Below are 18,770 nucleotides of genomic sequence, written 5' to 3'. Positions count from 1 at the left end.
TTAACATCTATAACAATAGAAATATTGTACCAAACAGATTTTACACATCATCTAAGTGATCCATAAATTAATTGAACACTGGGCATATACTATCAAATATTACCTTATGTGTTGTAACCAAGGGACTGGCACCTCTTTCTACCAGACATCTTGTGATCTGTAGATATCCCTCCTGAGCAGCGAAATGTAAAGCTGTGTATCCACGGTTCTATAATATAACCAAATAACATGTAACTATAATGTACAATACTTTGTTATCAATATCAATAATATACAACATATCCTTCAACTGACATTAAAACTTGTCTGATAAACTGGACATTGTTGTGTAATAAATATAAACAAAATATAGATCACATGAATCAGTGGTCAAAACTGAATACAATGACCAGTCACACTTGTATTTATATTGTATATAAACAATAAATAAACATGTTCTGTTGTGAAATGTCAAAACTTCCAATAAACCTGATATCTTAAAAAAATATTTTTTTCGAGAAATGTGTGAAATAATTATATCAATGGATTCAGTAATACAAAACAAGTAAAATGAGACCCCACTTTATATGATTCTTACAAATATTTGTTCATTAAAACTGTCTAATAAACAACAGGAATTAGTGTAGATTCAGTATAATTGTTCATTCTAATAAAATAACTTTTTTAAACAGACATGAAAAAAAGTTATATTTTCTGCTTCAGAACAATAATATGAGTAAAATGAGACCCCACTTTATATAATTATTACACATATTTGTTCATTAAACCTGTCTAATTAACAACATGATTTAGTGTAGATTAATAGTAATGTGATCAGACTAAGTAGATAGCATACATCTGTGATGTCGATCTTACATCCTGTATCAATGAGGAGTCTACAGATCTCCAGGTATCCATCCCTGGCAGCCATCATTAATGCTGTCTCTCCACTACTCTGGAATAATACAACTGACATCAAAACTTGTCTGATAAACTGGACAATGTTGTGTAATAAATATAAACAAAATATATATCACATGAATCAGTGGTCAAAACTCAATAAAATGACCAGTCACACTTGTATTTATATTGTATATAAACTATAAATAAACATGTTTTGTTGTGAAATGTCAAAACTTCCATTAAACCTGATATCTTAAAAAAAATAATTTCAAGAAATGTGTGAAATAATTATATCAATGGATTCAGTAGAACAAAACTAGTAAAATGAGACCCCACTTTATATAATTCTTACAAATATTTGTTTATAAAACCTGTCTAATTAACAACAGGATTTAGTGTAGAATCAGTAAAATCATTCATTCTAATAAAATATTTTTTTTTAATAAACTTGTAAAAAAGTTATATTTTCTGATTCAGAACAATAATATGAGTAAAATGAGACCCCACTTTATATGATTCTTACAAATATTTGTTCATTAAATCTGTCTAATTAACAACATGACTTAGTGTAGATTAATAGTAATGTGATCAGACTAAGTAGATACATACTCCTGTGGTGTCGATCTTACATCCTGTATCAATGAGGAGTCTACAGACCTCCGGTTGTCCAACCCTGGCAGCCCACATTAATGCTGTCCATCCTCTACCCTGGAATAATACAACTGACATCAAAACTTGTCTGATAAACTGGACAATGTTGTGTAATAAATATAAACAAAATATATATCACATGAATCAGTGGTCAAAACTGAATAAAATGACCAGTCACACTTGTATTTATATTGTACATAAACAACAAATAAACATGTTTTGTTGCGAAATGTCAAAACTTCCATTAAACCTGATATCTTAAAAAAAAATTTTTTTCAAGAAATGTGTGAAATAATTATATCAATGGATTCAGTAGAACAAAACAAGTAAAATGAGACCCCACTTTATATGATTAGTACAAATATTTGATAAACTTGTAAAAAAGTTATATTTTCTGACTCAGAACAATGCTATGAGTAAAATGAGATCACACTTGATATAATTATTACAAATATTTGTTCATTAAACCTGTCTAATTAACAACAGGAATTAGTGTAGATTCAGTATAATCATTCATTCTAATAAAAAAAAATTTTTTAATAAACTTGTAAAAAAGTTATATTTTCTGCTTCAGAACAATAATATGAGTAAAATGAGACCAAACTTGATATAATTATCACAAATATTTGTTCATTAAACCTGTCTAATTAACAACATGATTTTGTGTAGATTAATAGTAATGTGATCAGACTAAGTAGATAACATACATTTGTGGTGTCGATCTTACATCCTCTATCAATGAGGAGTCTACAGACCTCCAGCTCTCCTCTACTGGCAGCCCTCATTAATGCTGTCCATCCATTATCCTGGAATAATACAACTGACATCAAAACTTGTCTGATAAACTGGACAATGTTGTGTTATAAATATAAACAAAATATATATCACATGAATCAGTGGTCAAAACTGAATACAATGACCAGTCACACTTGTATTTATATTGTATATAAACAATAAATAAACATGTTTTGTTGTGAAATGTCAAAACTTCCTTTAAACCTGATATCTTAAAAAAATATTTTTTTCAAGAAATGTGTGAAATAATTATATCAATGGATTCAGTAGAACAAAACAAGTAAAATGAGACCCCACTTTATATGATTATTACACATATTTGTTAATTAAAACTGTCTGATTAACAACAGGAATTAGTGTAGATTCATTAAAATCATTCATTCTAATAAAATATTTTTTTTTAATTAACTTGTAAAAAAGTTATATTCTCTGATTCAGAACAATAATATGAGTAAAATGAGACCCAACTTTATATAATTATTACAAATATTTGTTCATTAATCCTGTATGATTAACAACATGAGTTTGTGTAGATTCAAAATAATTATTTATTAAAATAAAATAATTTTTTAAAGAAAAATGAAAAAAGTTATATTTTCTGATTTAGAACAATAATATGATTAAAAAGGAATGCATATTTTCCCATTTAAACTATCTGATTAAAAACAGAATTTTGATTAAATGTTGAATCAGTATAATGATATCAGCATCAGTTCCAATACAGACCTATGGCAGTTGAACTTTGCAGGTTTATTTATTAGAGTTTTACTTTTATTACCAATGCTGAATGGTCAAGATAGGTGGACTGTGCATAGCAAATATGGTTTAACATGTTGTGCCTGTACCCAGACCATGTCTTGTTAGTTGTTGCATTTGTTTGTTTATTAACTCAGAGTAGTCAGGTATTTGTGGTTGGTGTGGTTTGGCTATTTCCTCGGAGTAGTCAGGTAATTGTGGTTGGTGTGGTTTGTCTATTTACTCGGAGCAGTCAGGTATTTGTGGTTGGTGTGGTTTGTCTATATACTCGGAGCAGTCAGGTATTTGTGGTTGGTGTGGTTTGTCTATTTACTCGGAGTAGTCAGGTGTTTGTGGTTGGTGTGGTTTGTCTACTTACTCGGAGTAGTCAGGTGTTTGTGGTTGGTGTGGTTTGTCTATTTACTCGAAGTAATCAGGTATTTGTGGTTGGTGTGGTTTGTCTATTTACTCGGAGCAGTCAGGTATTTGTGGTTGGTGTGGTTTGTCTATTTACTCGGAGTAGTCAGGTGTTTGTGGTTGGTGTGGTTTGTCTACTTACTCGGAGTAGTCAGGTGTTTGTGGTTGGTGTGGTTTGTCTATTTACTCGAAGTAATCAGGTATTTGTGGTTGGTGTGGTTTGTTTATTTACTCGGAGCAGTCAGGTATTTGTGGTTGGTGTGGTTTGTCTATTTACTTGGAGTAGTCAGGTATTTGTGGTTTGTGTGGTTTGTCTATTTACTCGGAGTAGTCATGTATTTGTGGTTGGTGTGGTTTGTCTATATACTCGGAGCAGTCAGGTATTTGTGGTTGGTGTTGTTTGTCTATTTACTCGGAGTAGTCAGGTATTTGTGGTTGGTGTGGTTTGTCTATTTACTTGGAGTAGTAAGGTATTTGTGGTTGGTGTGGTTTGTCTATTTAATCTGAGTAGTCAGGTGTTTGTGGTTGGTGTGGTTTGTCTATTTACTCGAATAGTCAGGTGTTTGTGGTTTGTGTGGTTTGTCTATTTACTCGAAGTAGTCAGGTGTTTGTGTTTGGTGTGGTTTGTCTATTTACTCGAAGTAGTCAGATATTTGTGGTTGATGTGGTTTGTCTATTTACTCGAATAGTCAGGTGTTTGTGGTTTGTGTGGTTTGTCTATTGACTCGGAGTAGTCACATGTTTGTGGTTGGTGTGGTTTGTCTATTTACTCCGAGTAGTCAGGTGTTTGTGGTTGGTGTGGTTTGTCTATTTACTCGGAGTAGTCAGGTATTTGTGGTTGGTGTGGTTTGTTTATTAACTCGGAGTAGTCAGGAGTTTGTGGTTGGTGTGGTTTGTCTATTTACCTGGAGTAGTCAGGTGTTTGTGATTGGTGTGGTTTGTCTATTTACTCCGAGTAGTCAGGTGTTTGTGGTTGGTGTGGTTTGTCTATTTACTCGGAGTAGTCAGGTATTTGTGGTTGGTGTGGTTTGTTTATTAACTCGGAGTAGTCAGGAGTTTGTGGTTGGTGTGGTTTGTCTATTTACTCGGAGTAGTCAGGTGTTTGTGGTTGGTGTGGTTTGTCTATTTACTCGGAGTAGTCAGGTGTTTGTGGTTGGTGTAGTTTGTCTATTTACTCTGAGTAGTCAGGTATTTGTGGTTGGTGTGGTTTGTCTACTTACTCGGAGTAGTCAGGTATTTGTGGTTGGTGTGGTTTGTTTATTAACTCGGAGCAGTCAGGAGTTTGTGGCTGGAGTGGTTTGTCTATTTACTCGGAGTAGTCAGGTGTTTGTGGTTGGTGTGGTTTGTCTATTTACTCGGAGCAGTCAGGTGTTTGTGGTTGGGGTGGTTTGTCTATTTACTCAGAGTAGTCAGGTGTTTGTGGTTGGTGTGGTTTGTCTATTTACTCGGAGCAGTCAGGTGTTGGTGGTTGGTGTGGTTTGTCTATTTACTCGGAGTAGTCAGGTGTTTGTGGTTGGTGTGGTTTGTCTATTTACTCGGAGTAGTCAGGTATTTGTGGTTGGTGTGGTTTGTCTATTTACTTGGAGTAGTCAGGTATTTGTGGTTGGTGTGGTTTGTCTATTTACTCGGAGTAGTCAGGTATTTGTGGTTGGTGTGGTTTGTCTATTTACTCGGAGCAGTCAGGTATTTGTGGTTGGTATGGTTTGTTGTAATATCCTATATTTAGACATTACTTATACCCACTTATATATAAATAAATTATAAAAATAATAACAATTTCAAGAAAGTCAAACTTATTTTGAGTGTTGTTTTTATTAATGTTGGAAAGTAGTAACTAGTTTACACCGTTGTACTTTGATTACATATATGTTTCACATTTAGTGTTGTGCTTTGATTACATGTATACTACACATTCAGTGATGTGCTTTGATAACAGGTATGTTTCACATTCAGTAATGTGCTTTGACAACAGGTATGTTTTACATTTAGTTAAGTGCTTTGATTACAGGAATGTGTCATATTCAGCAATGTGCTTGGATTACAGGTTTGTGTCACATTCAGTGATGTGCTTTGATTACAGGTTTGTTTCACATTCAGTGTTGTGCTTTGATTACATGTATGCTTCACATTCATTGATGTGCTCTGATTACAAGTTTACTTTTTTACATTGGTTAGAGGTATAGGGGGAGGGTTGAGATCTCACAAACATGTTTAACCCCGCCGCATTTTTGCGCCTGTCCCAAGTCAGGAGCCTCTGGCCTTTGTTAGTCTTGTATTATTTTAATTTTAGTTTCTTGTGTACAATTTGGAAATTAGTATGACGTTCATTATCACTGGACTGGTATATATTTGTTTAGGGGCCAGCTGAAGGACGCCTCCGGGTGCGGGAATTTCTCGCTACATTGAAGACCTGTTGGTGACCTTCTGCTGTTGTTTTTTATTTGGTCGGGTTGTTGTCTTTTTGACATATTCCCCATTTCCGTTCTCAATTTTATTCACCTTCAGTGATGTGGTTTTATTACAGGAATCCTTAACATTCAGTGATATGCTTTGATTACAGGTTTGTTTCATATTCAGTGATGTGCTTTTATTACAGGAATGTGTCACATTCAGTGTTGTTTAGATTACAGGAATGCTTCCCATTCAGTGTTGTGCTTTGATTACAGGTTTGTGTCACATTCAGTGATGTGCTTTGATTACAAGAATGTGTCACATTCAGTGATGTGCTTTGATTACAAGAATGTGTCACATTCAGTGATGTGCTTTGATTACATATATGCTTCACATTCAGTGATGTGCTTTGATTACAGGTTTGTGTCACATTCAGTGATGTGCTTTGATTACAGGTTTGTGTCACATTCAGTGATGTGCTTTGATTACAGGAATGTGTCACATTCAGTGATGTGCTTTGATTACAAGAATGTGTCACATTCAGTGATGTGCTTTGATTACATATATGCTTCACATTCAGTGATGTGCTTTGATTACAGGTATGTTTAACATTTAGTGATGTGCTTTGATTACATGTATGTTTAACATTTAGTGATGTGCTCTGATAACAGGAATGTGTCACATTCAGAGATGTGCTTTGATTACATGTATGTAACACATTCAGGGTTGTGCTTTGATTACATGTATGACATAGTCATGTGCTTTGATTACAGGAATGTTTCACATTCAGTGTTGTTCTTTTGATTACATGAATGTTTCACATTCAGTGTTGTTCTTTTGATTACAGGAATGTTTCACATTCAGTGTTGTTATTTTGATTACAGGAATATAGTGATGTGCTTTGATTACAGGAATGTTTCACATTCAGTGTTGTTCTCTTGATTACAGGAACGTTTCACATTCAGTGTTGTTCTTTTAATTACATGTTCTTTTGTTTACAGGAATATAGTGATGTGCTTTGATTATAGGAATGTTTCACATTCAGTGTTGTTCTTTGATTACAGGAATGTTCCACATTCAGTGTTGTTCTTTTGTTTACAGGAATATAGTGATGTGCTTTGATTACAGGAATGTTTCACATTCAGTGTTGTTCTTTTGATAACAGGAATGTTTCACATTCAGTGTTGTTCTCTTGATTACAGGAATGTTTCATATTCAGTGTTGTTCTTTTGATTACAGGAATGTTTCACATTCAGTGTTGTTCTTAGATTACAGGAATGTTTCACATTCAGTGTTGTTCTTTTGATTACAGGAATGTTTCACATTCAGTGTTGTTCTTTTGATTACAGGAATGTTTCACATTCAGTGTTGTTCTTTTGATTATAGGAATGTTTCACATTCAGTGTTGTTCTCTTGATTACAGGAATGTTTCACATTCAGTGTTGTTCTTTTGATTACAGGAATATAGTGATGTGCTTTGATTACAGGAATGTTTCACGTTCAGTGTTGTTCTTTTGATTACAGGAATATAGTGATGTGCTTTGATTACAGGAATGTTTCACATTCAGTGTTGTTCTCTTGATTACAGGAATGTCTCACATTCAGTGTTGTTCTTTGATTACATGTATGTTACACTTTCAGTGTTGTTCTTTTGATTACAGGAATGTTTCACATTCAGTGTTGTTCTCTTGATTACAGGAATGTTTCACATTCAGTGTTGTTCTTTTGATTACAGGAATGTTTCACATTCAGTGTTGTTCTCTTGATTACAGGAATGTTTCACATTCAGTGTTGTTCTTTTGATTACAGGAATATAGTGATGTGCTTTGATTACAGGAATGTTTCCCGTTCAGTGTTGTTCTTTGATTACAGGAATGTTTCACATTCAGTGTTGTTCTCTTGATTACAGGAATATAGTGATGTGCTTTGATTACAGGAATGTTTCACATTCAGTGTTGTTCTTTGATTACAGGAATGTTTCACATTCAGTGTTGTTCTCTTGATTACAGGAATGTTTCACATTCAGTGTTGTTCTTTGATTACAGGAATGTTTCACATTCAGTGTTGTTCTTTGAGTGTTGTTTTTATTAATGTTGGAAAGTAGTAACTAGTTTACACCATTCTACTTTGATTACATATATGCTTCACATTAAGTGTTGTGCTTTGATTACAGGTATGTTTAACATTCAGTGTTGTGTTAACATTGTTATTTTTTAAGTATCTTATAGTTGGGGTGTTTTATTCTGTTTATGCATGTTCTTACTGTCATGTTTTAAAGTTACTTTTAGTCATGTGTTTTATTCTGCTTATGTTCTTACTGTCATGTTTTAAAGTGAATTATAGTTGTGTGTTTTATTTGGTTAATGTTCTATCTATCAAGTTTTGAAGTGATTAACAGGTGTGTTTTGTTGTTTAAGTTCTTGCTCTTGTGTTTTGAAGTGACTTATATAGTTGTGTGTTTATTCTGTTAAAATTCTGACTGTCATGTTTTGAAGTGACTTATAGTTGCGTTTAAGTTATTTAAAGTACATGTTTTATACTGTTTATGTTCGTCAGGTTTTGAAGTAACGTGTAATTGTATTTCATTCTATCAGTGTTTTATACTGTTTATGTTCAACTGTCAGATTTTGAAGTAACGTGTAATTGTATTTCATTCTATCAGTGTTTTATACTGTTTATGTTCAACTGTCAGATTTTGAAGTAACGTGTAATTGTATTTCATTCTATCAGTGTTTTATACTGTTTATGTTCAACTGTCAGATTTTGAAGTAACGTGTAATTGTATTTCATTCTATCAGTGTTTTATACTGTTTATGTTCGTCAGATTTTGAAGTAACGTGTAACTGTATTTCATTCTATCAGTGCTTTATACTGTTTATGTTCGTCACATTTTGAAGTAACGTGTAACTGTATTTCATTCTATCAGTGTTTTATACTGTTTATGTTCGTCAGATTTTGAAGTAACGTGTAACTGTATTTCATTCTATCAATGTTTTATACTGTTTATGTTCGTCAGATTTTGAAGTAACGTGTAACTGTATTTCATTCTATCAGTGTTTTATACTGTTTATGTTCGTCAGATTTTGAAGTAACGTGTAACTGTATTTCATTCTATCAGTGTTTTATACTGTTTATGTTCGTCAGATTTTGAAGTAACGTGTAACTGTATTTCATTCTATCAATGTTTTATACTGTTTATGTTCAACTGACAGGTTTTGAAGTAACGTGTAATTGTATTTCATTCTATCAGTGTTTTATACTGTTTATGTTCAACTGTCAGATTTTGAAGTAACGTGTAATTGTATTTCATTCTATCAGTGTTTTATACTGTTTATGTTCAACTGTCAGATTTTGAAGTAACGTGTAATTGTATTTCATTCTATCAGTGTTTTATACTGTTTATGTTCAACTGTCAGATTTTGAAGTAACGTGTAATTGTATTTCATTCTATCAGTGTTTTATACTGTTTATGTTCGTCAGATTTTGAAGTAACGTGTAACTGTATTTCATTCTATCAGTGTTTTATACTGTTTATGTTCGTCAGATTTTGAAGTAACATGTAACTGTATTTCATTCTATCAGTGTTTTATTCTGTTTATGTTCGTCAGATTTTGAAGTAACATGTAACTGTATTTCATTCTATCAGTGTTTTATACTGTTTATGTTCAACTATCAGATTTTGAAGTAACATGTAATTGTATTTTATTCTATTACAATTTGCTGTATTTTGAAGTAACATGTAGTTATGTGATTTAAGTAAGATCTACTATGTTCTGAAGTTATCTATAGTTGTATGTTTTTTTACTGTACATAATTATTTTGCTCTAGTACTAATTTGGATGTTACTACTGTACCTGATGAGCATATTTTACTTACATTTTGATAATCAATGTCTGCTTTATTCTCTAGGCATATTTTCACATCTTTTACATCTCCATCCCCAACAGCTGTAAGTAGTTTCTGTAAGTAAAACATAGATTTTACATTTAATAGATTGTAATGAAAAATGAATGAAAGTGCTGTTAAATAAGGCAATAATTATTTATTCTCCTACATGGCAAATAACTGTAAAAATCGTGGGTATCTTCACCTCAAATAGGTCATACTATCAAGCTTTTTTTACGAGAGCAGAGCAAATGAGTTCAGAGGTTTCATATTGTGTCGAGCAGTTGACAGTTTAATTTACAATATAAATATCATCAAAATGATGACAATCTGAAAATCGATTTAAAAGATAGTATTTGTGTATTTTGCATTATAGAAACAAATATTTTCTTTGTTTCACCAGTAAACTGGAAAATGACTTGATAAGTTCGGGTTCATTCATTATGCATTGTTATATTATTGGTGATATGAGTTGTATTTGTCTATTCATTAACACCTTTAGTTGTCCCCTGGGTAATTTCTCATAATTTTCTTACTAATTTTATATCAGATAGTAGAAATACAGCCATGCTTACTTAATGGTAAAATTATATGTAGACTGAATAAAAAGAGATGTTGATGCTAAAATAAAGAGACAGTAACCTAATAAGAAAGCTAGACAAAGTGATGCCTCCACACTCCACTCTGAAATAACTGTATTAAAACAAAGTCAATGTAGGACTTTCCTTGAGATATTATGGTGTCTGAGAGACACAAATTATCTCATACATGTATTTTTGGTAAGAAAATGGAAATAAAAGGTCACATGCATATGACAATTGGACTTAAAAAGTAAATCTTACCCTATTCCAATTTTCCATTATAACCTAAAAATAGAAAAAAAACTATGTAGTTATCATTGAGTTATAATTGTTAATGCCAGTTTAAAATACATGATCCTTATAGACTTGCGAATTACTGACCATATATTTTTAGATATGAATCTAATCCAAATACATGAAATACTAGCATCTTAAAGACTATGTCAACTTTTCTGCACTATTTTGTGTCGCTCACCTGGTGAAAATATGGCTAGTTTGCTAACTACAATTTTTATATGCCCATACTGGTAACTCTTTGTGTTGCTGATAATTTTTGCAATTTACATATTTTACCTAACTCCTATAGGTTTTTAGTTAACAGCCAAAACTGCAACATGAGTGCATACGCTGAAATTTCTCGCCTACTTTACTGACCATTTATGTTGATATTCCTGAATATAAAGTTTTACTACAAGTATCACATAAACTTAATATGATCAAATCAAAAATAAGGTCAAGGTTAGATAAACAAAGCCAGAGATACATGTACACCTTACAATCATTCCAAACACCAAATATAGTTGATCTTTTGCTAGTAGTATACAAGAAACAGACCAAATCATTAAAATTATATATTGACCAATGAACCATGAAAATTAGGTAAAGGTCAGATGATCCCGGTCAGACAGACATGTACACCTTACAATCATTCCATGGATCAAATATAGTTGACCTATTGCATATAGTATTTGAGAAACAAACTTAACAAGGAAAACTTCATAATGACCAATGAATCATGAAAATGAGGTCAAGGTCAGATGACGCCTAGCAGTTGGACATGTACACCTTACAATCATTCCATGCACCAAATGCTTATTTCTGAGATATGGTCTTTACCAAAAAACTTAACCTTGTTCACTCATCTGTGAAATGAGGTCAAGATCAATTGAAAACTGTCCGACAGGCATGAGGACAGAACTCGCAGGTAAAAACCTGTAAAAATCAATATTTCAGGGGCAACAACTCCAAAACTGGAAAATCTGAGTAAAAAGATCTTGTCATTCGGATCGTATTATAGTTTACACTTTTAACCTATAGCTAGCTCCTATTTTTTTTTAAATAACAAGCAAAAAAGGGAAAATATATCTTTCAGGGGCAATAACTCAAAAACACAGGTTGACATATTTTTTCAACATTTTCAGAGTAATAAAATCTTGTCAACTGATCATTTTTGTAATTTACACTTGTAACCTAGCTCTTACATGTTTATCAATAACAGCAAAACACTTCAAAAAATGATTTTTCAGGGACAATAACTCTATAAAACAAGGTGACAGATTTTTCTCCAAGTTATAACTTTAAAAAACAAATTCTCGTCTGTTCTAGCCAACTTTCGCAAAATTTAAGTTGTTTACTTTAAAAATTTAGATCATAGATGATGGTTAATTTTTGCGGTAATCAAATATACCGCACGTTGCTATCCTTAACATGAAGAAAAACACCAGAGAAGGCACAAAAATATATAGGTTGTGCTCCTGTCATTGGAGGGAACACGACACAGTTATGTACACAAATATAGCGACATGAAACACGATCGGAAATTCATTTTAATAGATCTAAACATTTAGATACAAACCTGAAAATATCATTTGTCACTCTATGCACCATTTCTCGGCCTTCCCCATGTTCCTGATCACAGCAATAACTCAAAATAGGGTTGTCCGATTGGTTTGAAATTTTCGTTGCAGATAAATCTTTACATGCTTATCATTTTTATTTAGGTCACTTTTTGGTCCGGTGTTTTCAGAGAAGACCTCTGAAGAAGTTTACACTGGAAGAAAGACAGATGACCAAGGCAAAGGGATGGCCAAAGCTCACATGGCCTTTTAGGCCAGCTGAGCTAAAAAATAAACTCAAAAGCTTGTATATCTGATTACTTACCTAAATGAGGTATTGTACAAACAGGGTGTGTTTTTTTCCATCAAACACAAGACAATCAATTGCACTTCCGCAGACCTAAAAATTTCAAAAGTTTTATTTACCAGCATTAAGACGATATTAAATCTATTAATTTTCAAGCCTCTCTAAACTGTCAACAAATAAGCAAAGACATGATGGCAATCACATTAAATAATTGATCTGTTTACAATCTGATTATGTGCCTGTTGAGGAACCTGAAGTGTAGTGGTTGTTGTTGGTACATGTAGGTGTATCCCCCCAAAGTGGAGTGTAGTGTAGTGGTTGTTGTTGGTAGCTGTATCCCCTGTCCATATCGAGGAACCTGTAGTGTAGTGGTTGTTGTTGGTAGCTGTATCCCCTGTCCATATCAAGGAACCTGTAGTGTAGTGGTTGTTGTTGGTAGCTGTATCTCCTGTCCGTATCGAGGAACCTGTAGTGTAGTGGTTGTTGTTGGTAGCTGTATCCCCTGTCCATATCAAGGAACCTGTAGTGTAGTGGTTGTTGTTGGTAGCTGTATCTCCTGTCCATATCGAGGAACCTGTACTGTAGTGGTTGTTGTTGGTAGCTGTATCCCCTGTCAATATCGAGGAACCTGTAGTGTAGTGGTTGTTGTTGGTAGCTGTATCTCCTGTCCGTATCGAGGAACCTGTAGTGTAGTGGTTGTTGTTGGTAGCTGTATCTCCTGTCCGTTTCGAGGAACCTGTAGTGTAGTGGTTGTTGTTGGTAGCTGTATTCCCCCCTCTTCATTGTTGTAATAGGCTGTTGATTTTCTCTTTTGAATTGTTCCACATTTTATCATATCAGTGCTTTTTATAGATTTTGATATTATAATATGGTATGGGTTTTGAGCAATTTTGAAGGCTGTTGGGAGACCTAATTATAATTGTTTATTTATTTGTTCTTAGGACTGGGGATAACTGTTTCGTCATCATTCATACGATAACTCTTTTACTGAAGGACATTTGTGAGCACGCTCTCATACCCCACGCCCCCACACTGTCACTGGGCAAACAAAATCTCACCCAGTTTCTAATTTTAAAGACTAATAACTCCTACAAAAGTCAACTGATAAAATTTTCTAGAGGATATGCACATCTACATATTATGTCCTAATTATCTACAAAGTTTCATGAAAGTAGGCCTGACCATGCACAAACATATTGAAATAATTGGTGTAAACACAAAGTTCACACAAGTTCAAAACAGTGTGGAATTTTTTTCATGAGACCCGGGTAACTTTTTGTTTTATGAATTAATTAGGAATTGAAATCGTCAACATTGCCTTTATCGCACACTTATTGTTTTTATCAGAATTATTTATGATCTGTTAACCTTTGACACGTTGTTTTCTTAGCGGTCAAGTGAAGTGCCTGCATTTTGACTATATCAGGTTTATTTTCAACACTAATATATTGACAACTTATTAATAATTTTTCATTAACAATATCTATTTTTTGCATTTAAACAAATTAATTTAATAAATATTCTTTATTTCAAATCCACCAATTTTAACAGTATTCTATATATGCTGACTTGTTTCCCGAAATCTCTTGTTTACATTCATGTACTGAATGCTCATTTACTACGTGACACAATAAGTTGTCAATCAAAACTATCCACATTCTCACGAAAGTGGATAGAAACCCCCCTTGACAGAAACAAGTGGTGAAGTGCCTGTGCTACATTATGACAACCTGAGATTAGCTCACAGGCACTTGCTTCTATCCATTTGAAGGTCGACTATCCTTATAAATAGAAGCTTCTATTTTTATGGATAGCCGACCTTCCAATGGAAAGAAACAAGTGCCTGTGGATTAGTCCAAATAATTATGACGTCTTGAAAGGCTATTATATTTTTTTTCTTTGACGCTTACGTCTTGAATATAATAGTTTATAGCCTTTCAAGACGTCATAATTATTTGGACTACCTGTGGATTTGCTGTCCGGCTATGGGACCAATATTTTCAAAATGTACGTCTTATTTTAACAATATAATATCATACTTCCTTGGTTAGTCACAAAACCTTGAATACATCTTGGTATATGTTTGACCAAAACCGTATGGTATTGTCATTTCTGTCACAAGCCGTCAATCGTAACTGGAAAATTATTTGGACATGAAGCGGGAAACCTATGCACATAATATACAAATCGTATCAGGAATTGTTTACAGAAATTCTTATCACAAGCAAGGGAGACGCAGATGGCGTACGCCGCCCTCTGATGAAAACTTTTCTAATGTTTCTCACGATTTATATGATATTTTTAACGTTCAAAAATGTCTCTTCGCACCTAAGTCTTGAATTGAATGCTCTATATTCTAATATGTTAAACAGCTGGTCTTCAAAAATAACAATACAATGCTTCGCAGAATATATTTTTCATTTACAAATTTTTATGTAATAATATGATCATATGACCAGTCTTCTTAGAAGTATGAATTTTGTGCCGGACAACTGACCAGGCAAATGAAAAATGTAGCCTGACCAAAATATTATTTGCAGAAATAAAAATTATATAGAAAAAAACCAGGCAGAAGCTAGCGAACAATAGCTAGCGAACAATAAGCCAGCGAACAATAAGGCGATATATCGAGAAACCAAAAAACAGAATAAGACAACAACGGCCGTTAAATAAAAAAGTATTCACAAAGGCAGAAAATCAGTTAAAATATAGCAATTTTAACTCAATTTTGAAATGGTTTTTATCCAATCCATTGATTTAACAAGTCGCATTACTTTTTAGGCTAATATTCAGTACCACAATAACTCTGCATCTATCAACGGATTATTTGTAGGTGTAGGGCCACCAATGCACCCACTTCAATTTAGAACGTATGTAAAAGTAGTCCTACCCTGTAAATTATAGCACCTTTTATGTCATTGTTTAATTTAGATCTCAAAATTTGAAAAAAATGTCAAAAAATTAGGGGGGTCGGTCTATTCCAGGGCTTCTAGAGAAAATTAATGAGGGGTGTCACGGGGAATGACTATATAGGTCTTGTAGAAGAGAAACAGGCGCTTCTTTTGCGCTAGGTATCGAAGGGCGCTATGTTCAAAAATCTGAAACAAGGGCTCAAAATTTGAAAAAAATGTCAAAAAATTAGGGGTGTCGGCCTATTCTAGGACTTCTAGAGAAAAATAATGAGGGGTGTCACGGGGTATGACTATATAGGTCTTGAAGAAGAGAAACAGGCGCTTCTTTTGCGCTAGGTATCGAAGGGCGCCATGTTCAAAAATCTGAAACTAGAGCTCAAAATTCGAAAAAATTGTCCAAAAAATTGGCGTAGGGTTGGCCTATTCCAGGAGTTCTAGAGAAAAATAATGAGGGGTGTCACGGGATATGACTATATAGGTCTTGAAGAGGAGAAACAGGCGCTTCTTTTGCGCTAGGTATCGAAGGGCGCTATGTTCAAAAATCTGAAACTAGGGCTCAAAATGTGAAAAAAATGTAAAAAAAATGGGGGTAGGGTCAGCCTATTCCTGGAGTTCTAGAGAAAAATTATGAGGGGTGTCACGGGGTATGACTATAAAGGTATTGTAGAGGAGAAACAGGCGCTTCTTTTGCGCTAGGTATCGAAGGGCGCTATGTTCAAAAATCTGAAACTAGAGCTCAAAATTTGAAAAAAATGTCAAAAAATTAGGGGGGTCGGCCTATTCCAGGGCTTCTAGAGAAAAATAATGAGGGGTGTCACGGGGAATGACTATATAGGTCTTGTAGAGGAGAAACAGGCGCTTCTTTTGCGCTAGGTATCGAAGGGCGCTATGTTCAAAAATCTGAAACTAGGGCTCAAAATTTGAAAAAAATGTCAAAAAATTAGGGGGGTCGGCCTATTCTAGGACTTCTAGAGAAAAATAATGAGGGGTGTCACGGGGTATGACTATATAGGTCTTGTAGAAGAGAAACAGGCGCTTCTTTTGCGCTAGGTATCGAAGGGCGCTATGTTCAAAAATCTGAAACTAGGGCTCAAAATTTGAAAAAAATGTAAAAAAAATGGGGGTAGGGTCAGCCTATTCCTGGAGTTCTAGAGAAAAATAATGAGGGGTGTCACGGGGTATGACTATATAGGTATTGTAGAGGAGAAACAGGCGCTTTTTTTGCGCTAGGTATCGAAGGGCGCTATGTTCAAAAATCTGAAACCAGAGCTCAAAATTTGAAAAAAATGTCAAAAAATTAGGGGGGTCGGTCTATTCCAGGGCTTCTAGAGAAAATTAATGAGGGGTGTCACGGGGAATGACTATATATGTCTTGTAGAGGAGAAACAGGCGCTTCTTTTGCGCTAGGTATCGAAGGGCGCTATGTTCAAAAATCTGAAACAAGGGCTCAAAATTTGAAACAAATGTCAAAAAATTAGGGGTGTCGGCCTATTCTAGGACTTCTAGAGAAAAATAATGAGGGGTGTCACGGGGTATGACTATATAGGTCTTGAAGAAGAGAAACAGGCGCTTCTTTTGCGCTAGGTATCGAAGGGCGCCATGTTCAAAAATCTGAAACTAGAGCTCAAAATTCGAAAAAATTGTCCAAAAAATGGGCGTAGGGTTGGCCTATTCCAGGAGTTCTAGAGAAAAATAATGAGGGGTGTCACGGGATATGACTATATAGGTCTTGAAGAGGAGAAACAGGCGCTTCTTTTGCGCTAGGTATCGAAGGGCGCTATGTTCAAAAATCTGAAACTAGGGCTCAAAATTTGAAAAAAATGTAAAAAAAATGGGGGTAGGGTCAGCCTATTCCTGGAGTTCTAGAGAAAAATTATGAGGGGTGTCACGGGGTATGACTATAAAGGTATTGTAGAGGAGAAACAGGCGCTTCTTTTGCGCTAGGTATCGAAGGGCGCTATGTTCAAAAATCTGAAACTAGAGCTCAAAATTTGAAAAAAATGTCAAAAAATTAGGGGGGTCGGTCTATTCCAGGGCTTCTAGAGAAAATTAATGAGGGGTGTCACGGGGAATGACTATATAGGTCTTGTAGAGGAGAAACAGGCGCTTCTTTTGCGCTAGGTATCGAAGGGCGCTATGTTCAAAAATCTGAAACAAGGGCTCAAAATTTGAAAAAAATGTCAAAAAATTAGGGGTGTCGGCCTATTCTAGGACTTCTAGAGAAAAATAATGAGGGGTGTCACGGGGTATGACTATATAGGTCTTGAAGAAGAGAAACAGGCGCTTCTTTTGCGCTAGGTATCGAAGGGCGCCATGTTCAAAAATCTGAAACTAGAGCTCAAAATTCGAAAAAATTGTCCAAAAAATGGGCGTAGGGTTGGCCTATTCCAGGAGTTCTAGAGAAAAATAATGAGGGGTGTCACGGGATATGACTATATAGGTCTTGAAGAGGAGAAACAGGCGCTTCTTTTGCGCTAGGTATCGAAGGGCGCTATGTTCAAAAATCTGAAACTAGGGCTCAAAATTTGAAAAAAATGTAAAAAAAATGGGGGTAGGGTCAGCCTATTCCTGGAGTTCTAGAGAAAAATTATGAGGGGTGTCACGGGGTATGACTATAAAGGTATTGTAGAGGAGAAACAGGCGCTTCTTTTGCGCTAGGTATCGAAGGGCGCTATGTTCAAAAATCTGAAACTAGGGCTCAAAATTTGAAAAAAATGTAAAAAAAATGGGGGTAGGGTCAGCCTATTCCTGGAGTTCTAGAGAAAAATAATGAGGGGTGTCACGGGGTATGACTATATAGGTATTGTAGAGGAGAAACAGGCGCTTCTTTTGCGCTAGGTATTGAAGGGCGCTATGTTCAAAAATCTGAAACCAGAGCTCAAAATTTGAAAAAAATGTCAAAAAATTAGGGGGGTCGGTCTATTCCAGGGCTTCTAGAGAAAATTAATGAGGGGTGTCACGGGGAATGACTATATAGGTCTTGTAGAGGAGAAACAGGCGCTTCTTTTGCGCTAGGTATCGAAGGGCGCTATGTTCAAAAATCTGAAACAAGGGCTCAAAATTTGAAAAAAATGTCAAAAAATTAGGGGTGTCGGCCTATTCTAGGACTTCTAGAGAAAAATAATGAGGGGTGTCACGGGGTATGACTATATAGGTCTTGAAGAAGAGAAACAGGCGCTTCTTTTGCGCTAGGTATCGAAGGGCGCTATGTTCAAAAATCTGAAACTAGGGCTCAAAATTTGAAAAAAATGTAAAAAAAATGGGGGTAGGGTCAGCCTATTCCTGGAGTTCTAGAGAAAAATAATGAGGGGTGTCACGGGATATGACTATATTGGTCTTGAAGAGGAGAAACAGGCGCTTCTTTTGCGCTAGGTATCGA

The 18,770-nt window shown here is 34.6% G+C and overlaps 1 protein-coding gene across 1 annotated transcript; it reads right to left on the bottom strand.

Annotated features, from left to right (window-relative positions):
- Positions 1 to 67: 67 nt before the first annotated feature.
- LOC134690238 (kinase D-interacting substrate of 220 kDa-like) lies at positions 68 to 12,604 on the bottom strand. The gene is made up of 7 exons (XM_063550215.1): positions 12,599 to 12,604; positions 10,599 to 10,622; positions 9,748 to 9,831; positions 2,241 to 2,339; positions 1,492 to 1,590; positions 836 to 934; positions 68 to 208 (listed from the first exon to the last, which is right to left on the bottom strand). The coding sequence occupies exons 1-7, from the start codon at positions 12,602 to 12,604 to the stop codon at positions 68 to 70; spliced, it is 552 nt and encodes a 183-aa protein (XP_063406285.1).
- Between the last annotated feature and the right edge of the window lie 6,166 nt (positions 12,605 to 18,770).

This window comes from Mytilus trossulus, chromosome 11 (genome assembly GCF_036588685.1).
Source record: "Mytilus trossulus isolate FHL-02 chromosome 11, PNRI_Mtr1.1.1.hap1, whole genome shotgun sequence".
Taxonomy (NCBI): domain Eukaryota; kingdom Metazoa; phylum Mollusca; class Bivalvia; order Mytilida; family Mytilidae; genus Mytilus; species Mytilus trossulus.
This window is presented reverse-complemented; position numbering and strand designations above follow the sequence as displayed.